The sequence below is a fragment of the Heteronotia binoei genome, chromosome 14 (assembly GCF_032191835.1).
Source record: "Heteronotia binoei isolate CCM8104 ecotype False Entrance Well chromosome 14, APGP_CSIRO_Hbin_v1, whole genome shotgun sequence".
Lineage (NCBI taxonomy): Eukaryota > Metazoa > Chordata > Lepidosauria > Squamata > Gekkonidae > Heteronotia > Heteronotia binoei.
Window position 1 is genome coordinate 33,078,491 of NC_083236.1, and position 27,444 is coordinate 33,105,934.

The 27,444-nt window shown below is 45.0% G+C and overlaps 1 protein-coding gene across 2 annotated transcripts in view; it reads right to left on the minus strand.

Annotated features, from left to right (window-relative positions):
* NUP93 (nucleoporin 93) overlaps positions 1-27,444 on the minus strand; it is a 97,044-nt gene that overhangs the window by 2,033 nt on the left and 67,567 nt on the right. For both annotated transcript variants that reach the window (XM_060254531.1, XM_060254533.1), the window contains 13 exons: positions 27,283-27,415; positions 26,267-26,424; positions 25,058-25,223; positions 22,835-22,928; positions 21,856-22,047; positions 20,202-20,328; positions 20,023-20,095; positions 18,602-18,646; positions 15,717-15,833; positions 13,514-13,632; positions 10,797-10,914; positions 9,311-9,394; positions 1,041-1,169 (listed from right to left, as the gene is read on the minus strand). In XM_060254531.1, the coding sequence (XP_060110514.1) occupies positions 1,041-1,169; positions 9,311-9,394; positions 10,797-10,914; positions 13,514-13,632; positions 15,717-15,833; positions 18,602-18,646; positions 20,023-20,095; positions 20,202-20,328; positions 21,856-22,047; positions 22,835-22,928; positions 25,058-25,223; positions 26,267-26,424; positions 27,283-27,415 (1,555 nt within the window). The remainder of the gene's footprint in view (positions 1-1,040; positions 1,170-9,310; positions 9,395-10,796; positions 10,915-13,513; positions 13,633-15,716; positions 15,834-18,601; positions 18,647-20,022; positions 20,096-20,201; positions 20,329-21,855; positions 22,048-22,834; positions 22,929-25,057; positions 25,224-26,266; positions 26,425-27,282; positions 27,416-27,444) is intronic.

Below are 27,444 nucleotides of genomic sequence, written 5' to 3' on the forward strand. Positions count from 1 at the left end.
GGCCAAAGCTACCACACTGGAATTGGGGGGGGGGGACTTCTTTGATCTTAACTGTGTCTAATTAAATGATGAGGGGGTGTGGTGATGAGGATATAAAGATGTGAGGTTGAGAAGATTTTTCTAAATTTCCAAAAGGATACTTGAAAGCAAAAACAGGGTAATGGATAAGATATTGGATAAAGAAATGGATAAGATATTGTCTCTTTTGGGCCCAGAGGATGCAATGGAAGAGAGGAGAATAATCAAAGCTGCTTTGGGTCCCCCCACTGGGGAAAAAGGTGAGATATAAATGAAGTACACAAATAAAATCTCCAAACTGGTGGGACTAAAGTTTCCAAAAGAGAAAGAAACTCAGATGCTGCTTGTTCCATTCCCACCAGAGTCCCTTCCACGTGGCCATAGAGAGATATGAATGAGAGCTTGATAGTGGACAGGCTTGGTTCCCGCATATCCGTTCCACTGCCACAGGCCCTCATCTCAAGCGGGAGGAGGACAGAGGACCTCATGTATCAGAACAAGGCTCTTTCTGATGGAGGAAAATGCCTCTGCTAGCAGGAGAGGTCAGAAGACTGATGTGGTCCAGTGTCTAGTGCTGCCTCAACATTCTCCTCAGCCACTTTTCAATCCACAGTTCCCTCCAAAATGATGCTGCCACCCTAAGGCAAGGTGGATTGTGTAATGACTGGATTTAAATTCCAGAAGCGGCCTTCATGTTGTGAGACAATGAGGCAGGGATCTGAGTTCCAGGTCCAGAGTTCAGACCAGGGATCTGAGTTCAGATCTCAGATTCACCCCAACCTCAGTAGGTGGCCCTTCATCCACTTTTCTCAGAACTCAGCTCCCCTCTAAAATTGCATCGATTCAAGGGTTTTCCTCACAGGACCAGTGCTGCCAGAATAAAAGGGAGGATTCACAAAGCTCTTTTTAAATATTAACACGATTAGCATTAATTGCTAAGAATCAGAATCTTTCATGTCACCCACAGAAAGACCGTTACAAAAAACAAACAAACCCAACAGCAGAGGGGGGGAAAATCTTACCGAATCTCGATCCTCAATAACCCGCTGAGGCCTGGCAGGGGTGGCTGGGCTGGTACCTTTAAGCCTCTTGTACTGGGTAAACAAAATGTTCATTGTTGCAAGGAGAACCTCTGACAAATTGTGTCGGATCTACAGGCAGGAAAGAGAAATACAAACATTATGAAGGTAGGTGGTGTTTAGGGCCTATTTTGGTTCATCACCTACCAACAGGAGAGGCAGGTGCTTAATTCTCTGCCAGTCTGTGAAATTACCTGACCAGAGACAGTCTAAGTTTGAGCCATATTATACTCACAGGAACACATGACTGCAGGTCAGTGGCTTTTCCAGGGTTCCCTCTTTAAGAACAGGGGAGCCATGAGTAGGCCTACTGGGCTTCACCAGTGTTATTCATGAGCTGAGCATTTAACCCGCTACACACTTCATACCACCCTGAGGCTGTGCATAGCAAAGGAAGACTGATAGCTGTGGGCAACTGACTTTCAGTGGGCAGTGAGTGAAGAGATGAAAGAGAGCAAAGATTAACACAGAATGCACAGGGAACTGTAGAAAATAAAATGCCTGAGTCCTTCCTTCTGCATTGGAAGCCCTGTATGGACTCTGTGTCCTCTAAGCTTTCTGCAAAACTAGCCTACAAATATTTAAACATTTTTATGAAATCTCAAAAGAACCTGACAAGCAGTTCAGATGACCACAACTTCTGCACAGGCCACCAGAAAGTGCCTGAATGCTCAGGTTTCACAATTGGACGGGCAGCTCACAAGATGCTGACTTCACAAATAATGTTCAAAGCAAGCACCAGCACCATCTCACAGATTCCTGACTATTCAGCACTTAGCTGCACAGGATTCCTGTTTCAGCAGAGGAAGTCCAAACAGTGGCTACAAAGTGAATGAAGATTAATTACAAATAAGGAGCTACTGAGACTCTCGGAGGACTTATGGAAGTCATCCTAGTGAGATGCCCACCAAAATCTGGCCACAGGCCTGGTTTGCTCCTGAGGAGGTTGGTGCCAGCTACAGCTCCCTTCAGTAGACTGCCCTTGCCATTACCCCCATCTTGGCATCCGCATGGGTTACTACTTTTTGGTCTCTAACCTCCTGTATACTTAAAAAACCAGCATGACCGGCAGACATTTTACAAGTACAGCATTCCCCTTCTCTGCACCTTAAAACTGCAGCAGTTGACTGGGTCAGCAAGATGTTGTGTTGCCCTTTGTGAAGGACAGGCTACAGTAGAGATGTGACCCAATCATTCACAGCGTGGTGTTCAGGGGCTCCACAGTGCCCACCCATGTGTTTCCTCATGCCCACTTCTTCCCAAAGGCACTGCAGCTTCAAAGCAAACGGGAGGTACCCTTTTGTAGAACCTTCCAATGTTCTGTGACCCGGTAGCTCCCATGCCTCACCTGCTCAACGTGACAAACTATTCTGGTATGGTGCCCATCACCTGATCTCAAAACTTCAGCAGTACCAGCAGGTTCAATGAGGTTGGGGGCTACTGTCATAACCAGGGCTTTTTTTTGTAGAAAAAGCCCAGCAGGAACTCATTTGCATATTAGGCCATACTCCCTGACATCACCATGGTTTCACACAGGCTTTTTGGTAGAAAAAGCCCAACAGGAACTCATTTGCATATTAGGCCACACACCTCGACACCAAGCCAGCCGGAACTGTGTTCCTCCTCAAAAAAAAAAGCCCCGGTCATGTCGGAGCGGGAGTAGCAGAGTGAGGGAGATGACTTGCCCGACACAGGGCTTCAGGAAAGAAAATCAGGCAGACACGTGCAACTAGTGCCAAAAGGTGTATTAACATATATACACAACAAGTGCTCTCTTGTGCAGTCTATACAATATCACCTCCACGGACAAAGTGCTTCGCCTAACCACCATCTCACAGGGAGAGACCTGTGTGATGCACACACAGATCATATATAGTCCAAGCAGCCAATCCTGGCCATGCTGACTCAGCAGATTGCATCACTTGGCTTCTGCCGGCTCAAGCCGGTCTGCTGATCAGGTCACTGTGACCTAGCCTGGCAGCTAGATCACCAGCTGTCATACTGTGGCTGTCAGACTGGGTTTATGTAGATTCTTGCTCCAACACACCTCCTAATCTATTTAAACCCAGTGCACCAAAACACTTTACACAGTTTACATACATGTCCACCAGCAACATTACAGTTCATATTTACGTAGCTCGGAACCCTTTCCGGAATTCGTTCAGGAACTCATCATGATTGTAAAACACATCATCGTGTTCCTGTTCAGCCAGCTCTTTCAGACGCTTGGCTTCAGCCTCCTTCTCCCTTGCCTCGCACTCTGCCACCCAGGCTTTCCATTTCTTAGCCTTTTCTTTTAACATTTCCTCAAATCCGGGTGGGTCTGGATTGACAGTCAGAGTGACATAGGGACACTTGTACCTAGCGGGACGTTGGCCTTTGGTGGACCTGGCAGACACCCGTGGCCCTGTGCTTGGACCAGCTTTGTCTTCTTCGGGTTGCTCTGTTCCCACCTCCTGGGCTGGTTGCTCTGCCCCTGTAATTGGGTGTTGAACCTCCTGACTCTCACACTTTACCTCCAGTTCCTGCATTTGAGGCTCTGCCTCCTGACTCTGCTCGTCAGGCTCTGTGCCAGCATTCGGCTCACCTTCTCCAGCCCCACTGGGTGCCACCTCCTGGGCTGGAGTTCTGGGCTGCGCTCCAACATCGTTATCGCTACTTGGCAGCAGGACAAATTGTTTCTGCAAGGAGTGCAACCTTGGCCAGCTGCTTTCTTCATTGAACTGGGCACTCTTATTAAGTGTTATCTTGCTTTTGCTATTGCAGAAACGATAACACCTGGCCCTTGGCTTGTAGCCCAGAAAAATTAGGCTCTCTGCCCGGACATCCCCCTCCCCGCTACTCGTGGAGTGGATGCCAACCCGAGCCCGTGACCCAAAGACTTTTAAAGAACTCAAATCTGGGGTCTTGTTCAACAGTAACCTGTAAGGCACATTTTTCACAGTATTACACCAAACCCTGTTTTGCAAAAAAACGGCTGCATGTATGGTTTCTGCCCAATAGGTCATTGGCAGTTGTGCATCCTCTAACATGCAATACATCACATTCTGCAATACAGCCCCATGCCCATTTTCTCGGGGCGTTGCTGGGTTCGTCAGACGGTGGGCAATGCCCTTGTTTTCCAGCCAACGTTTCATCTGGTTAGATAAGAATTCCCCCCCTCTGTCGGTTTGTACAGCTAGGAGATTAACCCCTAATTGTCTCTCCACTGCTTTGACCCACTTGGTGAATGTCTTATACACCTCAGACTTATGCACCATGGTGAAAACCCACGCGTACCTCGTGTGGTCGTCGGTGGCCACCAAGCAGTATCTCCTCCCCGACAGACTCTTTGGCAATGGGCCAATAACGTCTAAATGGACTAGTTCCAGGGCTCGTGTGCTTTCCCTTGAGCTTTCTTTAGCAACAGCACACGCCTTGCTTTTGGTCTTCTTGCAGACCTGGCAATCCAAGTAACATTTGCAAGGATTTACTTTCAAACTAGGCACGAGCTCCAGGGTTTTCTTTAACGCCCTAAATCCGCAGTGCCCAAGTCTCCTATGGAGCAAATGTATACAATTATTGTGCACAGGCTCATTCGACACCTGAGCCACCTGGGCACAATCATTCTGGACCACATACAGTTTACCTTCCCTCTTTCCTGTCACAAGCAACTTTCCCCCACCTCCCAGGATTTTGCAGCAGGTTTTCTCAAATCTCACCTGGTATCCCTGGTCAAACAGTGTGCTAACACTCAACAGGTTAGACTGCAGTGAGGGTACATACAACACATTTTGCAACATACATTTCAGTGCAGGAAATTCCACATTGCCTGAGCAAACAGAATTGGCAGTGGTCCCATCAGCCAATCTCACATACTTATGCTCAGGACTGTCAATGTTTTTCAACAACTCCTTCTCGCAGCAGAGATGGCTCGTTGCCCCGGAGTCTAAAATCCAAGCAGACCCTGTGCTCTCTACTGCAGACGTGACCAGCCGGGTTGCTTCCTCACACGGGCTGGCGGTCCTCCGCTCTCGCCGCACACGCCCCCGCCTCTTCTCCCTCTCAGGGCAAGCTCGGAGCAGGTGCTGCGACGACCCGCATCCATAGCAGCGACGGACTGCAAACGCAGTCGGCTCCACTTCCTCCACCTTCGGACGCCTGCCAGCAGCAAAAGCTGGCTCATTCTTGGCTGTCTTCCCGGACACACCGATAACAGCACGCTGCCTGGCCGACACCCCCGGACAGCTCACGGCCGCAATTCTCTCTTGGAAGTCAAGCATGTGGGCACAGACGTATTCCATGGTCAGGGTCGCTACGTCCACCGTCTCCAGAGAAGTTATCAGGGGAGTGTACTCAGGTGGCAACGACGACAGCAAAATGTACACTCTGTCGTCTGGAGCTACAGTCTTGCCTCTTGCCTCCAGCTCAACGAAACAGTCCGTTAGCCGTTTGATGTGATCTTTCACACACCCTCCAGCCGGCATAACGGTGCGGAACATCCTCCTTGTCAAGGCCATGAGGGAACCAGCAGTGGTGCTAACATGCACCGCACTCAACGCGTCCCAGGCAGCCTTGGGAGTGTCCTTCCCTCGCACATAAACCAGCTGGTCATCTCCTATAGATAGCACTATGTTGGCCAGTGCCTTATCCGATAACACAGTCTCGGCAGGAGATAAGTCAGCAGGGGGGTTACTCACGAACAGCCATTGCCCTTCACGCTTGAGGTAGTGTTGCATTCTCAGGCTCCACACCGCGTAGTTGGCTGAGGTGAGCTTCTCAACGGCTACTCCAAGCTGTTGCTGAGCCATCGTGCCGACTCCTCCTCACAGCTGGCTGCCGACGTCCCTCTGGCTCTCAAACAGAGAACGGTGGTGCTTCTGTGTCCTTCACCGGCGTTCCTCGCCTCCGGCTCTTTCCAAACTCACAGTCAGCTCAACTCTCAACTCTCTCCTCCGCGCAGCGGAACCGCCCTGGGCCCATAACCCTGTCGGAGCGGGAGTAGCAGAGTGAGGGAGATGACTTGCCCGACACAGGGCTTCAGGAAAGAAAATCAGGCAGACACGTGCAACTAGTGCCAAAAGGTGTATTAACATATATACACAACAAGTGCTCTCTTGTGCAGTCTATACAATATCACCTCCACGGACAAAGTGCTTCGCCTAACCACCATCTCACAGGGAGAGACCTGTGTGATGCACACACAGATCATATATAGTCCAAGCAGCCAATCCTGGCCATGCTGACTCAGCAGATTGCATCACTTGGCTTCTGCCGGCTCAAGCCGGTCTGCTGATCAGGTCACTGTGACCTAGCCTGGCAGCTAGATCACCAGCTGTCATACTGTGGCTGTCAGACTGGGTTTATGTAGATTCTTGCTCCAACAGGTCATAACCTATTCCACCTTCAACTAGCTACTTCCTCTAGAACAGGAAAGCGGCATCTGGAAAAAGGGTATGACCATGCCTTTGAAGCTGACCTTCTTCCACACAAGAGAAACACAGCACAGATATGCCCGTTATCCCTTTCTCCAGAGTTAAGGCATGATGCTGAAACTAGAAGAAAACTACAACTTGGATCAAACTAAGTCCCAGTAAAACTGGACTGCCCCCCATTCCAATTTTTAATCTGAAGTCTGGATTTTTTTAAAATTTGCAGATTAAGGATTATTTCATTCTCTCCCATGGGCACAAGAGGTGGGAAATGTACCACCTTTAGACTCAGCTGAAAGTTTAGAACCAGGATTAATGTGCTGAAAAGGAGCTGGGCCCACAAAGTCAAACTGCAAGGGTCATTTCTGCAGCCAATCAGGCTGGAAACTGATAAGCAGATGCTGGCTGAAAACCTACAAAATGGATGACTCAGGAAATCAAAACGCTCCCAGACATGAAGCAAATTTGTCCATTTTCAGGCCTTTTATCTCCAAGTTTACTTTGCAGAGGGAAACAATTGCCTTATTGACAAACCTGCTTTAACGTATGTTGGAAAAATTACAAGTCATTTTTTTATTTGGCTTTTTAAAACAAGAAGATCTAGAAGATCTTCCCCTTCCCACAAGCAGTTTGCTTTCCAACAGGGACGCAACACGGTAATTAACACTGGTCCCTATTGGCTGGAAGGGTCAGCAGGATCTCAGGGAAAAAAATAATTACTGTTTTAAATGAATTTTTAATAATTCTCTGAGAGGCTGGTTTTTCAAAAGAGACACATGAATAATGAACAAACCTATTTTTTTCCTTCTCAGTATCACAGCTCTACAATATTGGCCAGACCCCGCCCTTTGGAACAAACTGAAGTGCTTGATCTTGTATGCACTTTTGGCCTGCTGTGTGAGCAGAAGCTCCAGTGGGCTCAAAATACCCTGGAGGAGGAAGTCCCATGCTCTAGAGTGCTGGACAGTGCTTCATATGCACAATGAGAATGAGCACAAGCGTTCCCCAGTGCTGCAAATAACAGGGTGCCGTCTGTGACCGTGGGGCTCTGTGTGTACATCCAAAGCCTTGAGGAACCCTGGAGAATAACAGTGTTTTTAAGAGAGGAAGCCACTTTGGGGCAATAGCTTTTCAGAGAGACAGAAATGTAGCCAACTTCCCCGAAGGTATGTCAAAAATGTAACACAGTGAGCTGGATTTAAACTAAATTGGCAATTTCCACTGCTTCTCCTTCCTGTCACAGACTCCCCCCAAAAAACTGCTCCTCAGGGTCCCCTATCTCCCCATGAGCAGCGTTTCATGGAGATCAGTGACCTGCAGGGGGAGAGGCGAGGCAGGAAAGTTCCAGTGTGCTGATGGAAAATTTTGTCTGGACCCAGCCCAGGTTCTCTAATAGAGCTTAATGGCATCCCTGAGGAAGGCTAAGGCTGCTCCGGTACTTTTGTCATTCCGCACAATGTGCAAAACAGTAATGTTCAGGGGGACACTTTTAAAAAGACTTTAGAAGTGTAGCAGAATGGCCGAGAGGGCACTTTTATGATAGAACAGGATTGTAGTTAATGGCAATGATTATTCTAACCGTTATCCAGCTATTACCGCAACGTCTTCACTGTGCTTTCTTTGTAACCCCACTCACTACTTCATCTACAATATCATCTTGTCTTAGGCAGTTTGCTGTTTGCATTGTCTTTTCATTCTGTACTAATGCACCGTTCGTTGGCTTCCTTTGCTGTATGGATACGTTGTTTTTATCTGGCAACCTGCCTCAAGTCTCGGTGAGGCAGGGTATAAATAAATAAAGGGTATAAATAAATAAAGCAAACAAATACCCCCAGTGGAATGCATCTAGCCACTGCTGAAAGGGAGCTGCAATGTGCTATTACAGTTAGGTTCAGCAGCACTTTCCATGCTCCCAGGACTGAGCTCAAAGGGGACCATGGCCACCAACTAAGAAACAGTAAGGTGCTTCTTCTCCAGCTATGGGCTGGATCCTGTTGTCTTTTCCACTGGCAGCAGTGGGAAGAGAGGCCTCTTTGGACCACTGAAACAAGCTATGCTAGTAATCACAGGACCTACATGAACAAAAGCCAGGTGGGATGGGGGCAACAGTGAGGATGATAATCGGGTGAGACCAAACAGAAAAATTGATAGGATACACCCCAGACTGTGAAGAATACATGCCTCATGTCAGGGCTTTTTTGGTAGAAAAAGCCCAGCAGGAACTCATTTGCATATTAGGCCACACCCTCGATGCCACCATTGTTTCACACAGGGTTTTTGTAGAAAAAGGCCAGCGGGAACTCATTTGCATATTAGGCCATGCCTCCCTGACACCAAACCAGCTGGGAATGTATACCTGCGTGTTCCTGCTAAAAAAAAAGAGTCCTGACTCATGCTAGTCCTAACCATTTTCCATGTTTGTAGTGTTGCCTAAGAAGGTGGATCATGCAGGCGAAAAACTCTTGTGTACGTGGAATGGCCTTTTAACCGTGTGAGACCCTTGGTCTATCAAGGTCAGTGCTGTCTATTCTGAGCGGCAGTGGCTCACCAGGATCTAGGAACTGGTTTTTCACTTCAATTGCTCCCTTGGTAACTGGAGATTCTGAGGCTGCAACCCAAGACTTTCTGCTTGTCAAACAGATTCTCTGCTGCTGCTGCTGAGCCATGGCCCCTCTCCTGAGCACAGAGAGCATGGGAAACGGGAGCCCCTACCATCAGCACCACCATCTTCTAGAATCAGCATAGCCTGGGCTGTGACCTAGATGACAGGGAAGGATGACAGACAGCACTGTGGCAACTTACTTCGTCACTGAAGTTTCTGAAGGCAGCCACTCTTTCTTCCACGTAGTCTTGACTCAGGGGGACCAGCTTCAGGCGTTCGATGATCTGTAATGGAAGATGCATGAATAACAGCAGATAAGATCAAGTAGAGACAGAATAGAGCTACACTGATTTGAAAAAGCCCCATACTCATGGGCGGGATGTGCAACAGTGTGGTACAGCCTGATCTCGTCAGATCTCGGAAGCTGAGCGGGATCACTACTTGGATGGGAGAAGCCACCTAGGAAGACTCTGCAGAGGAAGGACCTCTGTTTCTCACCTGCTCTGAAAGCCCCTTGCCGAGGTCACTGTAAGTCTGTTGCAACTTGTGGCCATATACATTTTACTTTATAGAGAGACAGTGAGATACAGAGAGAAGCAAGTTTTTTGTACTATACCAACATATTTATTATACCATCCTTTGCTCTGATCAAGCTGATTTCATTTTCCATTTTCCATTGTACCTTTGGATCCTGGTTCCCAACAGGTCCTTCTTGGTAACACCCCACCCACCATCTGTCCTGGGTATAAGAGATGATGGATCTTCATTCTTGTTTCTATCTGACCAAGTGAGATTTGACTCATGAAAGCTTATGCCCTAAAAAATTGTGTTGGTCTCTAAGGTGCTGCTTTAATTTTATTAAATTTTATTAAGATTCACATAGGGACCAACATCTTTCCAAGCAATACAATAAGAAAATAATCTATATCATTTAAAATATTTCAACTGTAGTCTCTTAAAAAACAGAAAAACAAATTAAAATGGACTTGCCAACAAGGGGCAGGGAGTGAGAAAGCAAAAAAAATGAGAAAAATATTTCATTAACTTTATATAGATCAAACTGATGTTGCAACAACAGCTATGAACATATGAAGCTGCCTTACACTGAATCAGACCCTCGGTCCATCAAAGTCAGTATTTCCGTGCCTATTTGCCAGGACCCTTTTTAGCTGGAGATGCCAGGGATTGAACCTGGGACCTTCAGCTTACCAAGCAGATGCTCTACCACTGAGCCACCGTTTCTCCCCTACAGTTACCAAAGATGCAATACTGACATCATTGCAGGAATTTCCTTTTGTTCTTAGAAATATTCTAAAATAGGATACCAAACTGTTATGAAATCATTATAATCAGTGTTGTCTGTGTCTTCTGTTTTTGATAAGTCATGCTGAACTCGAATTTTATATATATATATATATATATACACATATATTTGCTGCCTCTCTCTCTCTCCCTCTGATTCTTACACAAAATGATAAACCCTGAATCAAAGTTGCATAATCCCAGTAAGAGACTCAGGCCCTCATATGATTGGACAAAGACAACCCAAGACCCAGCATCACAACGGAGACCTGGGATTACCTTCTTCATGTCTTGGCTGTGAGTGTACCAAGAGAATCGGGCTTGCAGGAGTGCTAAGCCAAGTGAAACAAGGCAACTTGCAAGGGGAAAAAATCTGAAACTTACATCAAAGGCCTTGTCAATGTGACCCGCATGATATTCATCGAAAAAAGTGATCAGGTCTAATAGAAGGTAGAACGTAGAATTGATGGGCTTCTTGGCACTTATGCCCTGAGCTTTATACCTGGAAGAAACAAGAGTGATTAGACAGGTGGCAACTGCGGTTAATGAGTACATGCAATGTGGTGTCCTTGGGCAGCTCAATGGTCAGAAAAACTATAGTCCAGAGAATACATCACAGCCAGCATGGTGTAATGGTTTAGAATGTTGGACTAGGATCTGGAAGACCCAGGTTCGAATCCCCACTCTGCCATGGAAGCTTGCTGGGTGACTTTGGGCTAGTTGCATGCTTTCAGCCTAACCTACCTCATGGGGCTGTTGTGAGGATAAAATGAAGGAGGAGAATTACGTAAGCCACCTTGGGTTCTGATTGGGGAGAAAGGCGGGGTATAAATAAAGCAAGTAGATAAATAAGAACGCTTAGCCTTTATGCAGCACTTTAAAGGGCAAGTGATTTTAGTGAAGTGTTACAATCTATCTGAAATAACTGTCCTTCTGCATGGCATTTATTGTGTATTTTATTTAGTTATTGTTGGAAGCTGCCTCATGAACGGATTGCAGGAAAGTGAACTCCAAGTATATTCAACAAAGTGTTCAAAGTGCTTCACCTGTGTTCTTCCAGCCCTTCACCTGGCACTAAGTTTATTAACTTTGGGGCCACAGGTGTACCTTTATTCCCGAAGCTCTTTGTCGATGGGGTGCTGCCCCCCACCCCGCTGTCTTCTTTGCTTCTTCATCACATACCTGCCAAGGTGTTGTTTTCAAAGGCTGATCTGCTGCAATTCGTTCTTCTGATTATTCTAGTTCTACTGTTTATCGAGTTAACATTTTAACTGGTGTGTTTTACGGTTTTCATCATAAGAGACTGTAAACAGTCTCATGAGCAAGATGTGGTATGAACATACTAAATGGGCAAATGTTTTTTTCCAATCTTTATGATGTCTTTCTAAGGCCAGCCGTTTTAATTATTCCCAGATAGTAACAAGGAATAACTTGAGGCTTTGAGATGGCCTCTAGCACGTCCCTGGCTGAGGTAAGCTTTGAAGGACGGATTCTTTGCTTTTTACAGTTCAGTCTCTTAGCAAGTATGCTATGCTAACTCTCAGATTGTTTGGGTTTTTGTTGCGGGCGTGGTGTAATGATGCAGAGAAACAGATTACCAGATTTGGAGGAAAGAATTTAATGTTATTTGCCCATGGTCATTTGCCCATGCCCAGAACTCTGTATGAAGGGACAGGTTTTCAAGGTCATTTTCATGGCAATTCCTCTTCATTCAAACCATGTCACAAAACTGACAGACTTTGTGCCTGCCTCAGACTCCCATGGAACAAGGTGGGCCTTGCTGGCCACTAAGAGGGGCACAGGCAGTCTCTGCCTGTATACTAGGCCCATTCAGTGTGTAGCAAATTTCTGAGATATGTTTTTTTTAAAAAGAGACAAGCTTGACTTTTATACCTCAATAGGTTTCTTCTCAGAGAAAGAACTGCCTGACATTAAAGGCTCCACTCTCTGTGTTTATTGGTGGGAGCACATACAGCCGGGGCTGCGCGGACTGCACTGGTTGCCAGTGGCATACCGAGTTCGCTACAAGGTGCTGGTTATTACCTTTAAAGCCCTATATGGCCGAGGACCTACCTACCTAAGGGACCGTCTCTCCCCATATGAGCCCCAGAGGGCACTGAGGTCATCTGGGAAAAACCAGCTGAATATCCCTGGGCCAAGGGAGGCCAGACTGAAAGCCACCCGGGACCGGGCCTTCTCTATTACTGCTCCACTACTGTGGAACCAACTCCCTGAGGAGGTGAGGGCCATACGATGTTTAGAGGGATTCCGTAGGGCCTGTAAGACCCACCTTTTCAAGATGGCCTTCAACTAGCGAAAAATTAGTGGAAAAACTGTGACAAAACTAGATATGCTGCTAGAAATGCTTTTATTCTTGTTTTTACTGCTGAAATTTATTGAAACCTGTTATAACGCCATACTGTTATGTGAATTTTAATACTTTGTAATTGTTTTAACCGTGTTTTATAATTGTAACTGATGTAATGTGTGTTTTATGTTGTGAGCCGCCCTGAGCCTGCTCCGGCGGGGAGGGCGGGATAGAAATAAAAAATTATTATTATTATTATTTATTATTGTGTTTCTGCAGGAGAAGCATGCCTCATGACTGGAAGAAGTCAAGCCCAGAGTCACGACTCATACAGGGTTGCAATGGTTGACCTCTTCAAAAGAGATATAGTTCTATTGCACCTTCAGATTGCTTAAATGATCTGGACATCACCAGTTTAGAGATGTGGAAGACCACCCCCCTCCCCTGGCTGTCTTGGAGGAGGCAAGGCCAGAACAGTAAATCATGCACACATGCAGTGGGCATTAGGCACTTGGGGAACATTCATTTCCTGCGGCACATGTAGCTGGTGTAAATGTAAGCTAGCTAGATTATATCTTGCATATTTCCTCCTTTTCAACGTTTCTTGCCTCCGGCATGCTCAGTAGATGGCTGGCTTCTGAAAATGTGCAGCAATTAAAAAATAGGAGGAGACGCTTTCTAACCTCATGTCTTTTTGCTAAATACGTTCCCCAATAATCTTTCTTGAGCCAGTGCAGAAAAAGCTAGGGACCCTCTCCTTGGCTGAGCTGGCGACCCATGAACTTTTGCTCACCTCTCAGCAATAGATAGTGCCATGTTCTTCAGCCTCTCCTTGTTAGACTGGGGGGCCGTGATCTGGGGGACCACAGGGCTCAACAGCTTGTTCATCAGCTCCAGCACTTTGTCTGGGTTCTGTGGAATGTGCAAAACAGATTTAGTTAATTAAAAACAAAAAAAAGCAGCCTGCCTTTGTGTGTATCTGTGTGTATGGAGGGGAAAGGGAACTCATTTCCACCTGTTAAGGAATTACACATGTATCTTGAAAGTTATACTGTCCAGTAGGATTGAGATTCTTATAATGGCTTCTAAATTGTGAATTTATGTTCACTGGATATATTTTAAAAATGTAATATTCTTCCCTAACCGCCCCGCCACTGTAAAACTCTTCTTTGACCTGTGGATCACAAACAACCTTATCTCAGTCAAGGGTCTGTTCCATCCTTATCTCAGATGAAAAAAATGTGTAAAGGGTTTATTTCCCTTTTCTCCCTAGAAAGAACACAGGGTGTACTCCGTAAAGAAGTAAAAGTGAATTATGAACTTTCTTTTGGAATTCTAGACCCTGACCTCTTGTCTGTTTTATCCTACTTTAAAAAAAGACTGTTGAATCTTGTTCATAATACCAGCTTGATCTCTTGCTCCCATCAAATGATCATCTTATTAAAATGACATGCTCTAAGCCTAAAGTCTTGAGTGGATGTTTTTCTCTCTCAGATAGATTTTGGGGGAAGGGGGGGGAGTTATATTAGGATTTTGAAAACTCCCCTAGCACCACCATTATAAAGTTCTTTTGAGAAAACGATGGCTGCCCCTGCAAAAGAAGTGCTATGAGCCTTTGAGAGAAATCTTGCAGAAGAGACCAAGTATGCAACAGGATCTATATAAGAAGGTCGCTAGGTTCCAGCAAAATCTCAAAAGTCTGAAAAAATGGCTAAATGTGATCTTCAGGGTCATTGCTCCCACTGTGACTAACAAAACAAAAATTATGCCAAAAACAGACCTCCAAAGCAGAATTACGCTAACCAAGAGCAACTGTACAAATGTGTTTAATCGGCATAATTTATGCAAATTACAAAATCCAACACAAAACATGGATTGCTTGAGAAGCAAAATTTTATTTGTTTTTGCATTCTCAGTCCAGTTCTATTTTTATTTTAAAACTTTGCCTTTCCACCTTTACAAGGTCTCCAAGTCTACAAAGCAATCAGCATCTTCCTGTGTATCTTTCAAGGAACCCAGCTCCAGCCACATACAAGACTCCAGCAGTAATGCTGGGGAAAGTTGCATGTTGAAGGGAGATTTATGCATATATTCCCAAAGAGTTAAATAAAAATCAGATAAATTGTTATTTTGATGATTCACTAGACAAAGTTTGGGTGAGCTATCCTATTACAAGTCAGTGCAAACAGGAGGTGCCAACAAATGCATGTCAATTGGCTATGTAGGAAGTAGTAGAAACAGTGAAAAGGTATCAGGGTCTAAAAACAGAAGTAAATGTTGGGTATATGTTTAAAGAACATTTTAAATGCATCTTAAGGACAGAGCAGTAGAGAGCATTTTCTGATTTTAAGGCTTTTCCACATAGGGTTTTTTCATTGGTTCTAACCCCATACTACTTTGGTGCATCCCTTGTTTTCCACATACATTTTTGTGCCTTTACTTTTCATTTCTGCTTTTCTTTTCCCCGCTTTTTTTCATTTCTTTTGAGACCACTTTTTCTGTAAGTGGGGTTTTGAGTTGGCTTTTTCCCTTTGCTGCATTATTCGCATTGGTTTTCTTTGTCCTGCTCACTCCCACCCACCTCCTACCCACTTTTCAATTCTACTTCCGAGTGGATCTGCTAGAGACTGTTCCCTAAAGTGACCAAATAAATGCTAGCACGACAACCAGGGCTTTTTTTCTGCTGGAACTCACAGGAGCGGAGCTCTGTCTGGGGCAGCTTGCTGGCCCGACTTGCCATGCAGCAGCCATGTGCTCCCAGGCCAGGCAGTATGGCCCAATATGCAAATGAGTTCCTGCTGGGATTTTTTTCTACAAAAAAAACCACTGATGACCATGACTAACAATAGCTAAAACAGATCCTGATCAAGTGACTGGTCTTCGGCTGTTGAGCCACAAATTCAAATTCAGGAAGATCAAAATGCCTTTGAACTAATCCAGACTGACCTAAAAATCAAAGCCAGCTACTTGGACAGCAGCGATTAAAACCTGCTTACCTTGGCGAGGTCATAAAGTTTGGCAGCTTCTTCAAACAGCCCTTTGCTTTCTGCCACTGAAGCAACTTTATTAATAATTGGTTTGGTGTCTCTAGTAAACTTGTCAATCACTCCAGGCTGAGGAAAGAAGACAAAACAGGAGTGGTGGGGTGAAAGGTTTCAGCAACAGACTGGCTAAGCATCCCTGGAACATTCTGTTAACGTAAAATAAAAAGTTTACACGCAAAACTGTAACTAGCTTTGCACACGGTCTCAGTGGGAAAAAACATAAATCCTACGGGCTTGTTCAGATGTAACAGTGGCTCTGATCTTGTAAGATTTGTTATGGTGGATTTTAATTTTAAAAAATCTGAACACTTCATTACATGATTCAGTTGGTATCAGTCCTAAATAACAAAACAATTTATGACATGTCAAAACGTTATAATTTACATTAAAATATGGTTGACATCTTCAGCTGTAAGTCTCCAGTTGTAGAATAAGATGGTAACTCTGCTCAAATAATCAATCAATCTTTATTATCACGACCCAAGATCAGCATATATATCGGCAATCGTGTAAACATTTTGCTCAAATAAAAAGGCTAACCTTTTCCATTTAATTTATGTATACATCAAATGTTGAATTTAACAAGAAAAGAAAAAAACTTGGCTGATCTTTAACTGTAATAAATTATTGATGGATGTATATATCAATCGCAGCAATTGTACAAACATGCGTTTTCTCTTACAAAAAAATTAGCACGTTTAAAAGGGACTGCTCCTCTACACATTACCTTGCTTTATTGCAAAATAAGATTCAAGTATCTACGATCTCTATGTTTTCTCAATGTGTCAAAAGAACAACCCGATAAGATTTGAATCTTAAGTCTGATTAATGTTTATCGCTGGCCACTGCCAAAAAGCTCTTGGGATGTTCCAGCCCATTACTGTAGAATTTAACTACTATGTGTTTTCCTATCAGATTTTTGATACACAGGCTGGTTCCACACTAGTTGTTTAGTCTGGAAATAGCATAAATTGTTAATTTTTCTGTTCTTAATTTAAAAACAAACAAACAAAGGAATTCCAGTGCGGTTAACCTACTGTGTTTCAGTGTTTTTCTATGTTCTTTTCCTGAGTGTTTTCAGATCTGACTTCGGAATTCAGACTTCTGCTGAAGGAGATGTATTTCTAAGCATACATATATCAGGGTCTTTACTCTTGATGGGGTCCACACAGCCACATTTTTAAAGCAAATATAGCGCTATATTAAATGCAATATGGGACCCTCACTTTTGCTTGCACCTTAATGTGGAAAAGGGACCCTTTGCTGTATGAAACTACCCCTTGATTTCAGTCTAAGTGCTTCTATTCTGGTCCTCCGGCAAATAAAGCGGTTCACCACATTCCAGTAAAGGCAACCAACATCTTTCTCTCTCCAAACATTAAATGGTGTTATTCTTGCCAAGGCTAAGAGGCTGGGAGCCAGCCATGGGAAGCACATGCACCACAGCACAAATCTTACGGCTAATCCAGATTCCCATTTAACAAGTTGTGGAAGAGGCCAGATTCTTGTAAAGAATTTCAGAATCTGGGTTAAGAAGAATTCCTGGTCGGACTTAAGCATGAATTAAGGATGGCGCTAACATGTGCTTTAAATTCTCCTTAAAGTGGGAGAGGTGAATTTGTTTTCCTAGACGAGAGGGCGTATGGTGTTCCCGCAACTGACTCCTGATCTCTTAACAGCAGTTGGAAGCTATCGAAACCATTTTGTCTGTGATGGCCCAAGAGGAAAGACATTACTCCCCATTCCATCCTAGGTATTTATTAAATATGCACACTACTGGGGAAAAGTCCTCACAATGTAACACAAACTACTGCCATTTTTTAAAAGCACAAAGACGTTATCATACAGTGCAACAACTCTGTGCGGTGGTGGAAAGTGCCATCAAGTCAAAGCTGACTTATAGCGACCCCGTAGGGTTTTCAAGGCAAGAGATGGACAGAGGCGGTTTGCCATTGCCTGCCTCCGTGTGGTAACCTGGTATTCCCTGGAGGTCTGCCATCCATTTACTTCGCTTCAAAGACCTGACGAGATCAGGCTTGCCTGGGCTATCCCAGTCACAGCACAACAATTCAAGTAAATCATATATAATGAAAATCAAGTAAAACGATAAGGGTCAACTGTATTTGTGAGAATGGGGCAAACAAGCTTAGTTTCTATGCTTTATTTCAAAACTGGCAATTTAATTCTTTTGCAGCTGGCACATTACAATTTTATTTTAGTTTATTTTGCAAAAAGCAGTAAAGGCAGCAGGAGAGAAAGGATCTGGGTGCAGGAACATAACGCAGAGGCCACAAGGGAACAACAAAGACCAAGGGAAGGAACAGACCGGCTGCTGTCACTGACACTGCCGGCACATTCCTAAACAACTCCTCCCACTATTGACAAAGTTAAACTGGAGCTTGAAAGTCTCAGGAATCCCTACACTGGTATAATTTACAGCAAGCAACATCAGAGATCCTGTCTCTCTTTAGGCGAGGGGAGCCTGCTATGAACTGGCCAATTCACTCCCTGGGATCCACATGTGCAAGCAAGGCACTGAGACCAAGCTAGAACTAGCATTGACAACATACCAGGTGTTTGTTCACTTGGCTCCAAAGCACAAGAATTAAGAACTGGCCAATTCACTCCCTGGGATCCACATGTGCAAGCAAGGCACTGAGACCAAGCTAGAACAAGCATTGACAACATACCAGGTGTTTGTTCACTTGGCTCCAAAGCACAAGAATTAAGAAAATTCCCAAAATAGAACTCAGGATAGATTGGGGTGGGGGGGAAGAGATGAATAGATAGACAAACAGACAGACAGATATGCATCAATCGGTATATAGTAAACTTACTTTTCTACTGCCATCACTTTCCAGTTTCCCAAGAATCATATCAAACTATCCATGCAAATAAAAAGAAAACAAAATTAAGAAGGGCACACATTACAAGGTTCTGCAAGACCGTTTTGCTGTCACTTCTGAGTAATAAATATCTTCTTAAGACTCGCTGCAACATCAGATGTTTGTACAGTCTATCAACAAATGATACAACAGTCTATCAACAAAGCAACAGGTAAACGTCAGATTGCCTGTTGAGAAAGCCCTGTGGACTCTGCCACAGAACCTCTGTGGTATTCCAGAGAACACGGGGACACGTTTTAGATGCGGTGAAGTCAATCCAACAAGGCATTTACAAGGAACATATGCATTATAATGCACATACGTTTTTATTTTTTCATTTTATTTACTTCATTTATATCCAGCCTTTCTCCTAAAGGGACCTAAAGTGGCTTACATTGTTCTTCTCTCCTCTACTTCATCCTCACAACAACCCTGTGAAGTAGGTTAGGCTGGATGAATGGCCCGTAGTCACACAGCAAGCGTCCATGGCAAAGTGGGGATTTGAACCTGAGATCTTCCAGATTTTAAACAAACCACCACACCGCTTTGCCTCTCTTTATGGCAGGGATTATATGTGAAGCGCAGTCTTCCTTGTTCACAGATGGAAGACACAAAAGGCCTTTTATTGGCTTGTAGGGTAAATATCCTCTTGGAATTTTTCAGAACTGTTCATTAACATCAGAGTCAACAATATTTTACAACAATTATGACCATATTATTACCTCAAAGGAGGTTATTACTCTAGTTCAAGAAGCAGTCCTGGGTGCTTCAGTAGCCCCCACTGCTGATGAAGTCAACTATTTTCTTTATGGAACTCTCTCCCTTCTGAAATACTGACCCTATGTAATGGGATCATTTGTCCGGGATTAAATGGGGACATGTCAACATTGCTCGCTTTCAAACTTCCTTTTTTCCAGATGTGTAAACGTATCAGAACTGGCTAATTTTTAATAAATGATCCCAGTGAGGCCTTTAGTGTATCCTGGCTCATTAGTGCACCTCAGCTCAAGATCACTTGAAATAAAGTTTTGTACTTCTCAGCACTTGTGCAGGCTCCTGCCCAAAACCGTGGGACCCCCACTGACCGAGAAAGCTGGTCCTACTGCAGTGTCTGTGTGATTTTTGGGAAGACCCTGATTAAAATCTCACATCTTTCAGGCATTCGTCATGGGCATTTCTTCCTCACATCTGCACTATCAGGGAAATAATGGCTTGCTTGGTATCCTAGGGTAGTTTTTGAGGATGCTTGGTGTTCCCTTGCACACAGTTTTGGGGGTGGGGGACACCTCTGCTTTAGCAAGCTCTTCCAAATATGGCTAAATTGCATCCTATGGAAGGAAAAAAAGGAAGGCACAAGGCTATTTCTGTGTTACCTCTCGACTCTCGATCACTAGCTCGCTGACGCAGCGCAAGAACATGTTCTCCCCCTGGCTGTCCTTCTCATTCCTGGAAAAATGGGAGGGGAAAGGCATTGCAGCTTTCAGGCTCGCACTCTGTGGCCATTCGAACAAAAGCAAAAATGCACAGCTTGGTAGTGGCTGCAAGAACTCACCTGAGAAAATAGAAGTACTGCAGGGCTTCTCTAGGGTCAGTAGACTCAAACTTGCGGGTGTAAAGCATCAGAAGGCGAACAAAATTCAGGCGCCTGATGCCAGGAAGATCGCCGGGCTCATGGCTCACTAAAATGTGAGAGACAAAACCAGGCTGCAGGCTTTAAGGTCTCAACAACACTCAGGCTGCTTTAATACATCCAAGACAGCATTCGTAGGAACAGCACCATGTACCTCTGAAGGGCTTTTTCAGTCACTAGAGACTTTGTGCGCAGGGCCTTATATAAAGGTTGCATGAAAGCGTATCTATTTGTGGCCAGAAGTATTCTGCCATGTTCAGAAACTAGCATGGTCTGCTTTGGAACTCCCTGAACCATCTGGCTTGATTACAGAAAAGTAAACAAAAAAAGAAAAGGGCAAGGCAAGGGCAAAGGCAAAGGCAAGAGCAAGGCAAGGCTTGGGGTCATAATGGCAGTTCCACAATTCAGATTTCCCGGTGCAGACTTTGATATATGAATTATGAATATGACAATCCCTCTTTCCTTCCCTCCACCCAACCCAGGTATTGCTATAATAGTGTGGTTGTATGGATGACCATCAATAACCCACCACCCTTCCTGTTCACCTTAAAATTCAGATAGCACACAATCCCTGTCTGCTGGGAAACAAAAGAGGGTCATTAAAGTGAGGGAACTGAAAAAAGCATTTCCACCCCCCCCCAGAACTCAAGAGAGTCTCATAAGATCTGAGAATCTTTATACTCTAGGGACCTTGATTCTCACTGACTTCTCATGCAAGTAAATCAAACGGACAGGAAAATCGTTGTGTGACACACACACACTCTTTCATTCCTTATTTGCTGACCTATTTGTCTGTCGCAATGAGTTAACAATCAGCGACTTAGATTACTTCCCGCTCCCTGCAAAAAAGGACAGCTCTATAAATGTCTTTTAGTGATGGCAACCAAAACCGGAATCTCCATGTTTAAAGGTAGAATACCTCATAATATATGCTAGATGCTGAAAACGCTCTTATGTGCTCTTGAAGAGCATCTAGCTGAGCACTGCTGAAGACAGAACACTGGAGTGGATGTGTTGTAGGTCTGACCAAAAAAATGGTTATAGCAATTATTAATTGCTAATTGCATAGTTATACCACATAGAACATGGCACATTTGCAAAACTGTGTCATGGGGTAACTAGCTGCTGCAGACTGATGTGTGCGTGCGTGCCCACCCTCCTTGCAAACTCTGCAACATGCACCACTGACCACCTCTCAGAAAAAAAAATCCAAACCAGGGGTTGAGCCAGGCACTGCAGTGATCCTGGCATGCTCCCACATCAAAGCATCCACAAAACTGAAACACTCTCCAAATCAGTCAAGCAAATACCCCACAGCAAACATCCCAAGAAGTCAGCAGAAGCAGCTGCTAGTCTTCTGCCCCGCCAGAAGAAAGAGGCTGTAAAGATGAAGAAGTGAAGGAGGCTTATCTGTTCTGCAGTGACTGAGGCTCTCTTTTCTCATCTGCTATCAAACTGCTAGTCAAACTCATTAACGGATGATTTCAAAGCCCTGAGTCGCACGTCTCTTCTGCTCTGGTGGCTTTGATGCAAGAGGCAAATCAGGTCACTGTGGGGAAAGGAATGCGGGACTCACAAAGCTGTGCGCTCTGCCCGGAAGATTTCAGGAGCAGCTTGAGCTCGAACAGGACCAAGGCAACGTGAATAGCGTGACAGCGCAAACGCTCGGTGCGGAAGAGGAAAGCGATGGCGGCTTCAAACTGGGCTGTTAGGAACAACACCTGGAAGTAGAGGAACGGCTGCTGGTTCACTGCAAAGTGCGACTCGCCTGAGGGAACACAAAAGGATGACAAAAGATCTGTCAAGCTGGTTCTCGTGACTGTAGGTACTGCTTGGCAGAAGAAGTAGACATTGCTGAATGAGAGCAAAATGTGATGCATCTGTCTTCTGATGAGCCTTAAAAGCTCCTGAGTCTCTCCTAAGAGAGATTACCAGTGCTGCTTCCAGCAGGGCCACCAGAGGGTCCCACTACTGAAGCTTCCAGCAGGTGGAAAGTGGAGGAAAGGAGGACATTGGGACAGTATCCTCCCCTCACACATCATTTTTGCCAACTAACAGTGGCAAGGTTCTGCCAGGTCCCCAGCAATGAAGCAGTATTTGATGACGCTTCTTACATTATGTAGGGGGAATGTTTAAACAACTGTGCAGCTCAGCAACAGTCTTCTAATAAAGAATGCAGATTTTAACTGCAAGTGTCTTTGGGAACCAATGGGGCTGAAAAATGGGGCAGAAACACTTCCAATCGATAATAAAATTAAAATGGATATACTACGCTACTTCTACTAATAACAATTAAAACTGGGCTGCTTGTCTCCTAGCAGACCTCACTGCATGCGCAATAAAAAGGCAATATGCCAGTCAGGTTATTAGACTTGCAGTAGTCCCCACTATGATACGATGCATCAAGTCTGATAAGTGGATTCCTTTAAAATCACCATGTCTTTTCAATGTGCTGAGACAAGTCTTTGCATTGGCTGCATTTCACAAAAGCCACTGGGTCACCCACATCTACGAAACCCAGAAGAGTCCTCAGAAACACACCCTGGCTTACTTACCGTAATCTTCAAGCAGTTGCTTCTGGAACTGAGACAAAGTGAGCCTGTCCTGCGGTGAATTGGTGCCGTCAGCATCAAAGCACACCTGGTTCAGCTATATATATACACACATACAGAAGATGAAGAAAGCAACGTTTAAAAATAATCCTTTCTCTTCCCAATGAAGGCTTGCAACACCAGGCCCTTTGACAGATGCCACATTTATTTATGGCATTTATACCTCACCTATCTCCTCAGCGGAAGATGATGATGATATTGGATTTATATCCCACCCTCCACTCCCAATTTCAGTCTCAGAGCACCTCACAATCTCCTTTATCTTCCTCCTCCACGACAGACACTGTGATGTGGGTGGGGCTGAGAGGACAACCTCTGTCAGAGCTATGGCTGACCTAAGGCCATTCCAGCAGGTGCAAGTGGAGGAGTGGGGAATCAAACCCAGTTCTCCCGGATAAGAGTCTGCACACTTAACCACTACACCGTCTTTCCCCATACGAAAGGGACCGTCTTTCCCCATACGAACCCCAGAGAGCACTGAGGTCAGTCGGGAAAAATCTAATGACCATCCCCGGGGCGAAGGAGATAAAATATCAGAGCACCAGAGCACGGGCATTCTCGATTGCGGCTCCTACTCTGTGGAACCGACTCCCCGAGGAGGTGCGGGCCCTGCGGAACCTTGAGCAGTTCCGCAGGGCCTGCAAGACCGTCTTTTTCAAATTTGCACACCCGGACTGTTAGGAAGATCAGAAATTAAGGAGCCGCCAACGCGGTTGAAGAACTATACCGCAGAATAACTGTATTTATTGAACTGGTTTTTAATGTTATTAAGTTTATTGTTGATGTTTTATATTGTTAAACTTAAAGGTTTTATTATTATTGTTGTATGTTTTTATAAAATGTTGTTAGCCGCCCTGAGCCTGCTGAGGTGGGGAGGGCGGGATAGAAATAAATTAAATTAAAATTAATTAAAAAAAATTACACCAAACTGGCTCCCAAACTGGAGATCCAAAGCAGCTCACATCATTCTCTCCTCCGTGTTATCTTCACGACAACCCTGTGAGGTAGGTTAGGCTGAGAGTGTGTGACTGGCCCAAAGTCACCCAGCAACCTTCCAAGGCAGAGTGGGGATTCGAACTTGGGTCTTCCAGATCTTAGCCTGACATTCAAACCACTACAAGACACTGGGTCCTATGACTGACAAAACTCATCTGAAAACCAATCAGGCTTTTTTTTAAAAAAGAGATATGCTTCACAAAATGGATAACTGGACCTGAAACTGACATTCCACTTCAGCGATTAATCCAGGGGATAGTCATGTTTGGTGTAGTGGTTAAGTGTGCGGACTCTTATCTGGGAGAACCGGGTTTGATTCCCCACTCCTCCACTTGCACCTGCTAGCATGGCCTTGGGTCAGCCATAGCTCTGGCAGAGGTTGTCCTTGAAAGGGCAGCTGCTGGGAGAGCCCACTCCAGCCCCACCCACCTCACAGGGTGTCTGTTGTGAGGGAGGAAGGTAAAGGAGATTGTGAGCCGCTCTGAGACTCTTCGGAGTGGAGGGCGGGATATAAATCCAATATCTTCTTCTTCTTCTTTATCAAACTCAGTTCCCCGTTTGTAAAATGGGAATAACTCTGATCCATCTTGCAGGAATATTATTGGTGGAAGGCATATACCAATCCTCAGTTTCTTCATTTGTTCTTAAACAGATACTCGACTGAAGAAAAGTGGAGTATTTCTAACAAAAACCTACAGAGCAATTTTATTCAATTAATGGTGCAAACCCAATGCAGAATGAGCCCAAAAGAAGAAGTTTGGGTTTACAGCAGTAAAAACTGTTAGCTGCATCCACTGTCACTCTTCACATGTATTGAGCAGTCACTACAGAGGCACACATTAGTTCAAACTAGATCCCTCCCTTTTGGCCTGATACTAGAAGGCGCTGAGATTGGAATGGCTTCACTGCCCTGTATGTTGCAAGATCTTAGCAAGAACCCTGTGGGGCGTGATTGCTCTTGGCAGATCATATCCAGTAAAATGTTAGAAGGTGGATTTAAATGCACAGCAATCTTGGCTGTTCATATCCAGTAAAAATGTTAGAAGGGGGATCTAAATATACAGCAAATGGGAGTACACTTTCAGAAGTTCAAAACTGTAACTGAAGGAAGGAGAGACAGAAATGAGACATGCTAGCTCTGAAAATTAGGAAAGACAAAAGCAGAATTACCTTCAGCCAAAGGTAATCCTCCGTTTTATCAGCAACTTCACTGTGGTTATCAGCAATGTCGCACCGGCCTATGATGCAGTAAACAGCTCTTTTGTAAGGGTCGGTGTTGTTTCTCAAGGCTCGTCTGTAATGGAGGCGAACCTTGTTCTCAGTGCCAGGAGACAACCTGCAATTGAAAGAAGACACATTATCAGATGGAAGGCCTGGAAAACACCAGGCTTGTAGCCTCCTCATTCCCAGCACTATCCTCCTCCAGGCAGCAGCCTGACCACCCCACTCCACCAAGGCTGAGCACAAGCAGCTTCCCTGAAACATACAGGCTGTACTGCTCCCATATGCCCCTGTGCTGGTTTTTACCCTGGTCCCCCCTGACCTTGTTAGCTGCAGAGGGCACAGCACTGGAAGGAGTCCCTAGTGAGTAAGGCAATAGGTGCAGCTCCCCAGAATAAATGCAAAATGCACACACCCTTAGCAGAATCTGCAAACAGAAATAAGCCATGAGTTCAGAAGGCACTACTCATTCATTGGCAGGATGTTGGAGAAGGCAGCGAAGTCATGGCCAGCAGAGGAAGCAGGAAGGCATACCAGCCTCTGAAATGGCATCTACAAGATCAGGGGCTCTTCAGGGCACCACAGAGCAAAGTGATTTGCTTTCTTTCCTCTGCTTCCTCCCCTTCACATGTCCTCTTGTACTTGCCTTGGGATTTTTAACTCATTATGCTTCATCACCTCTCTCTATTCTCTCTGTCTCCAAGGTGCAAAAAAGCCCAAAACGTTTGGTGCAAAAGTATTCCCGGTGTCAACACAGTGGGCACAGCTGCAACTCCCTCTCTATAACACCCAGCAGAGCATCCTCAGCATGCGGCTTCAGCAGGTCTGATGACTGCAGGGTTTGCACTAAGACTGGAATGGTGGGGTGAATTTTTTTTTTTACTGTTAATAAACCAGTTTCATGGGGAAGTTTCTGCATGTTTTTCAGTAGGTTCTTCCCCTGTGAAAAACTCACAGCTTTGTAGTCCTGACTTCAAGATATTGCACAGAACTTAATACACATGCAAGGCCAATGCCGCTCTCTGTTTTCACAGGAGTGTACAACGAGGCATCAGAGTTGCACGTTCTCAGCAAAACTATTTCCCCTGCTGCCGGTTGCTCTCCCCTTTTTCCCTCCCTTCCCTCAATCTCCTGCTTCTTCCAGAGACTGCCCGGTACCTTTTGTCTTTGCTGTGCATGTACTCCTGAAACCAGGTCTTGAACTCTCCCAGCTGATGCTGTGCGCGATTCACCACCTGTAAGGCTGCCACTAAGTCCCCACATCGCATGCAGTAGTAAATGAGTGCCCAGACTGGATGGCCCTCCACCTCTCCATCCTGAAAAGCAGACAAAAAGATAAAAACTGAAGGTGACCAGGGGGAAGGGAAAGAAAAACAGAGCTTTTCTAGCAACATCATCTGTTTTTTTTACTGCAGCGGTTAACCACTATCTCGACTCCAGCACTTCAGACTGTAGGTAAGGGCTCACATGACTGTTCGCCCATTTTTTTTCTTTGTATGATCATAAGAGTCGAAAGTCTGATCTGTGTGCCTAAATCTTTGCTTCTCCAGGTCAGCCACCTTGGCGTTAAAAGTGAAAACTCATTCCCTAAGAACCAGCAGCTCCTTGCACTGCGCACGCATCCATGACTTCTGTTCAACTGGCAGAGAGTCATACACGTTGCACTCAGTGCAATACATTGATAGCCCCCAACCCCCCTGCTGGCATTCTACCTTCATAATTGCTCTTCCCTTCTCCTTTTTTAAAAAATAAGTTTCCTATTTATGTAGCTCTGTTTGTGGAAAGTGTGCTTACTCTTCTAGGGATGTGGAGAGTCTAGTGCCCTGGCTACCTCACCCAACTGTTAAACTTGCTTGTCTGGTAAACATGCCTGTTTATTCCCTTGTTCCAAACACTTCAGCACGGAAGCTAGGGCCTGCCCCTGCTAGGAGCCCTGAAACCTAATTTATGCAGATTGTGGAAATCCAGGCCATGAAGGTCAGACCGTCTTTTTTAACCTCCAGAATGTGCACAGTGCTGTCTGGAAGGAGTGTCACCAAAGTCTTCAAACAAATCATCCTTCTCAAGCTCTGGTTTCCTACATGCATATCACTCCCGTTTCAGCACAGGAAGCCAAACAAATCACTGAAAGGGTCAACACATAGAACGGGCTGAGGCATTCTGGCTGCACATACCTGGAGTCCTGGGACAGACACCGGGAGTTTGATGTTCAGGAAACTGCGGACTAATTGGTAGGTTCCAGGTACTCCTCCCAGCTGAGCTTGATGCAAATTTCCAAAGACTGTCACCAAGGTGTAATTCTTGTAACTGCAAGACACCATCCATCACTGATCAAT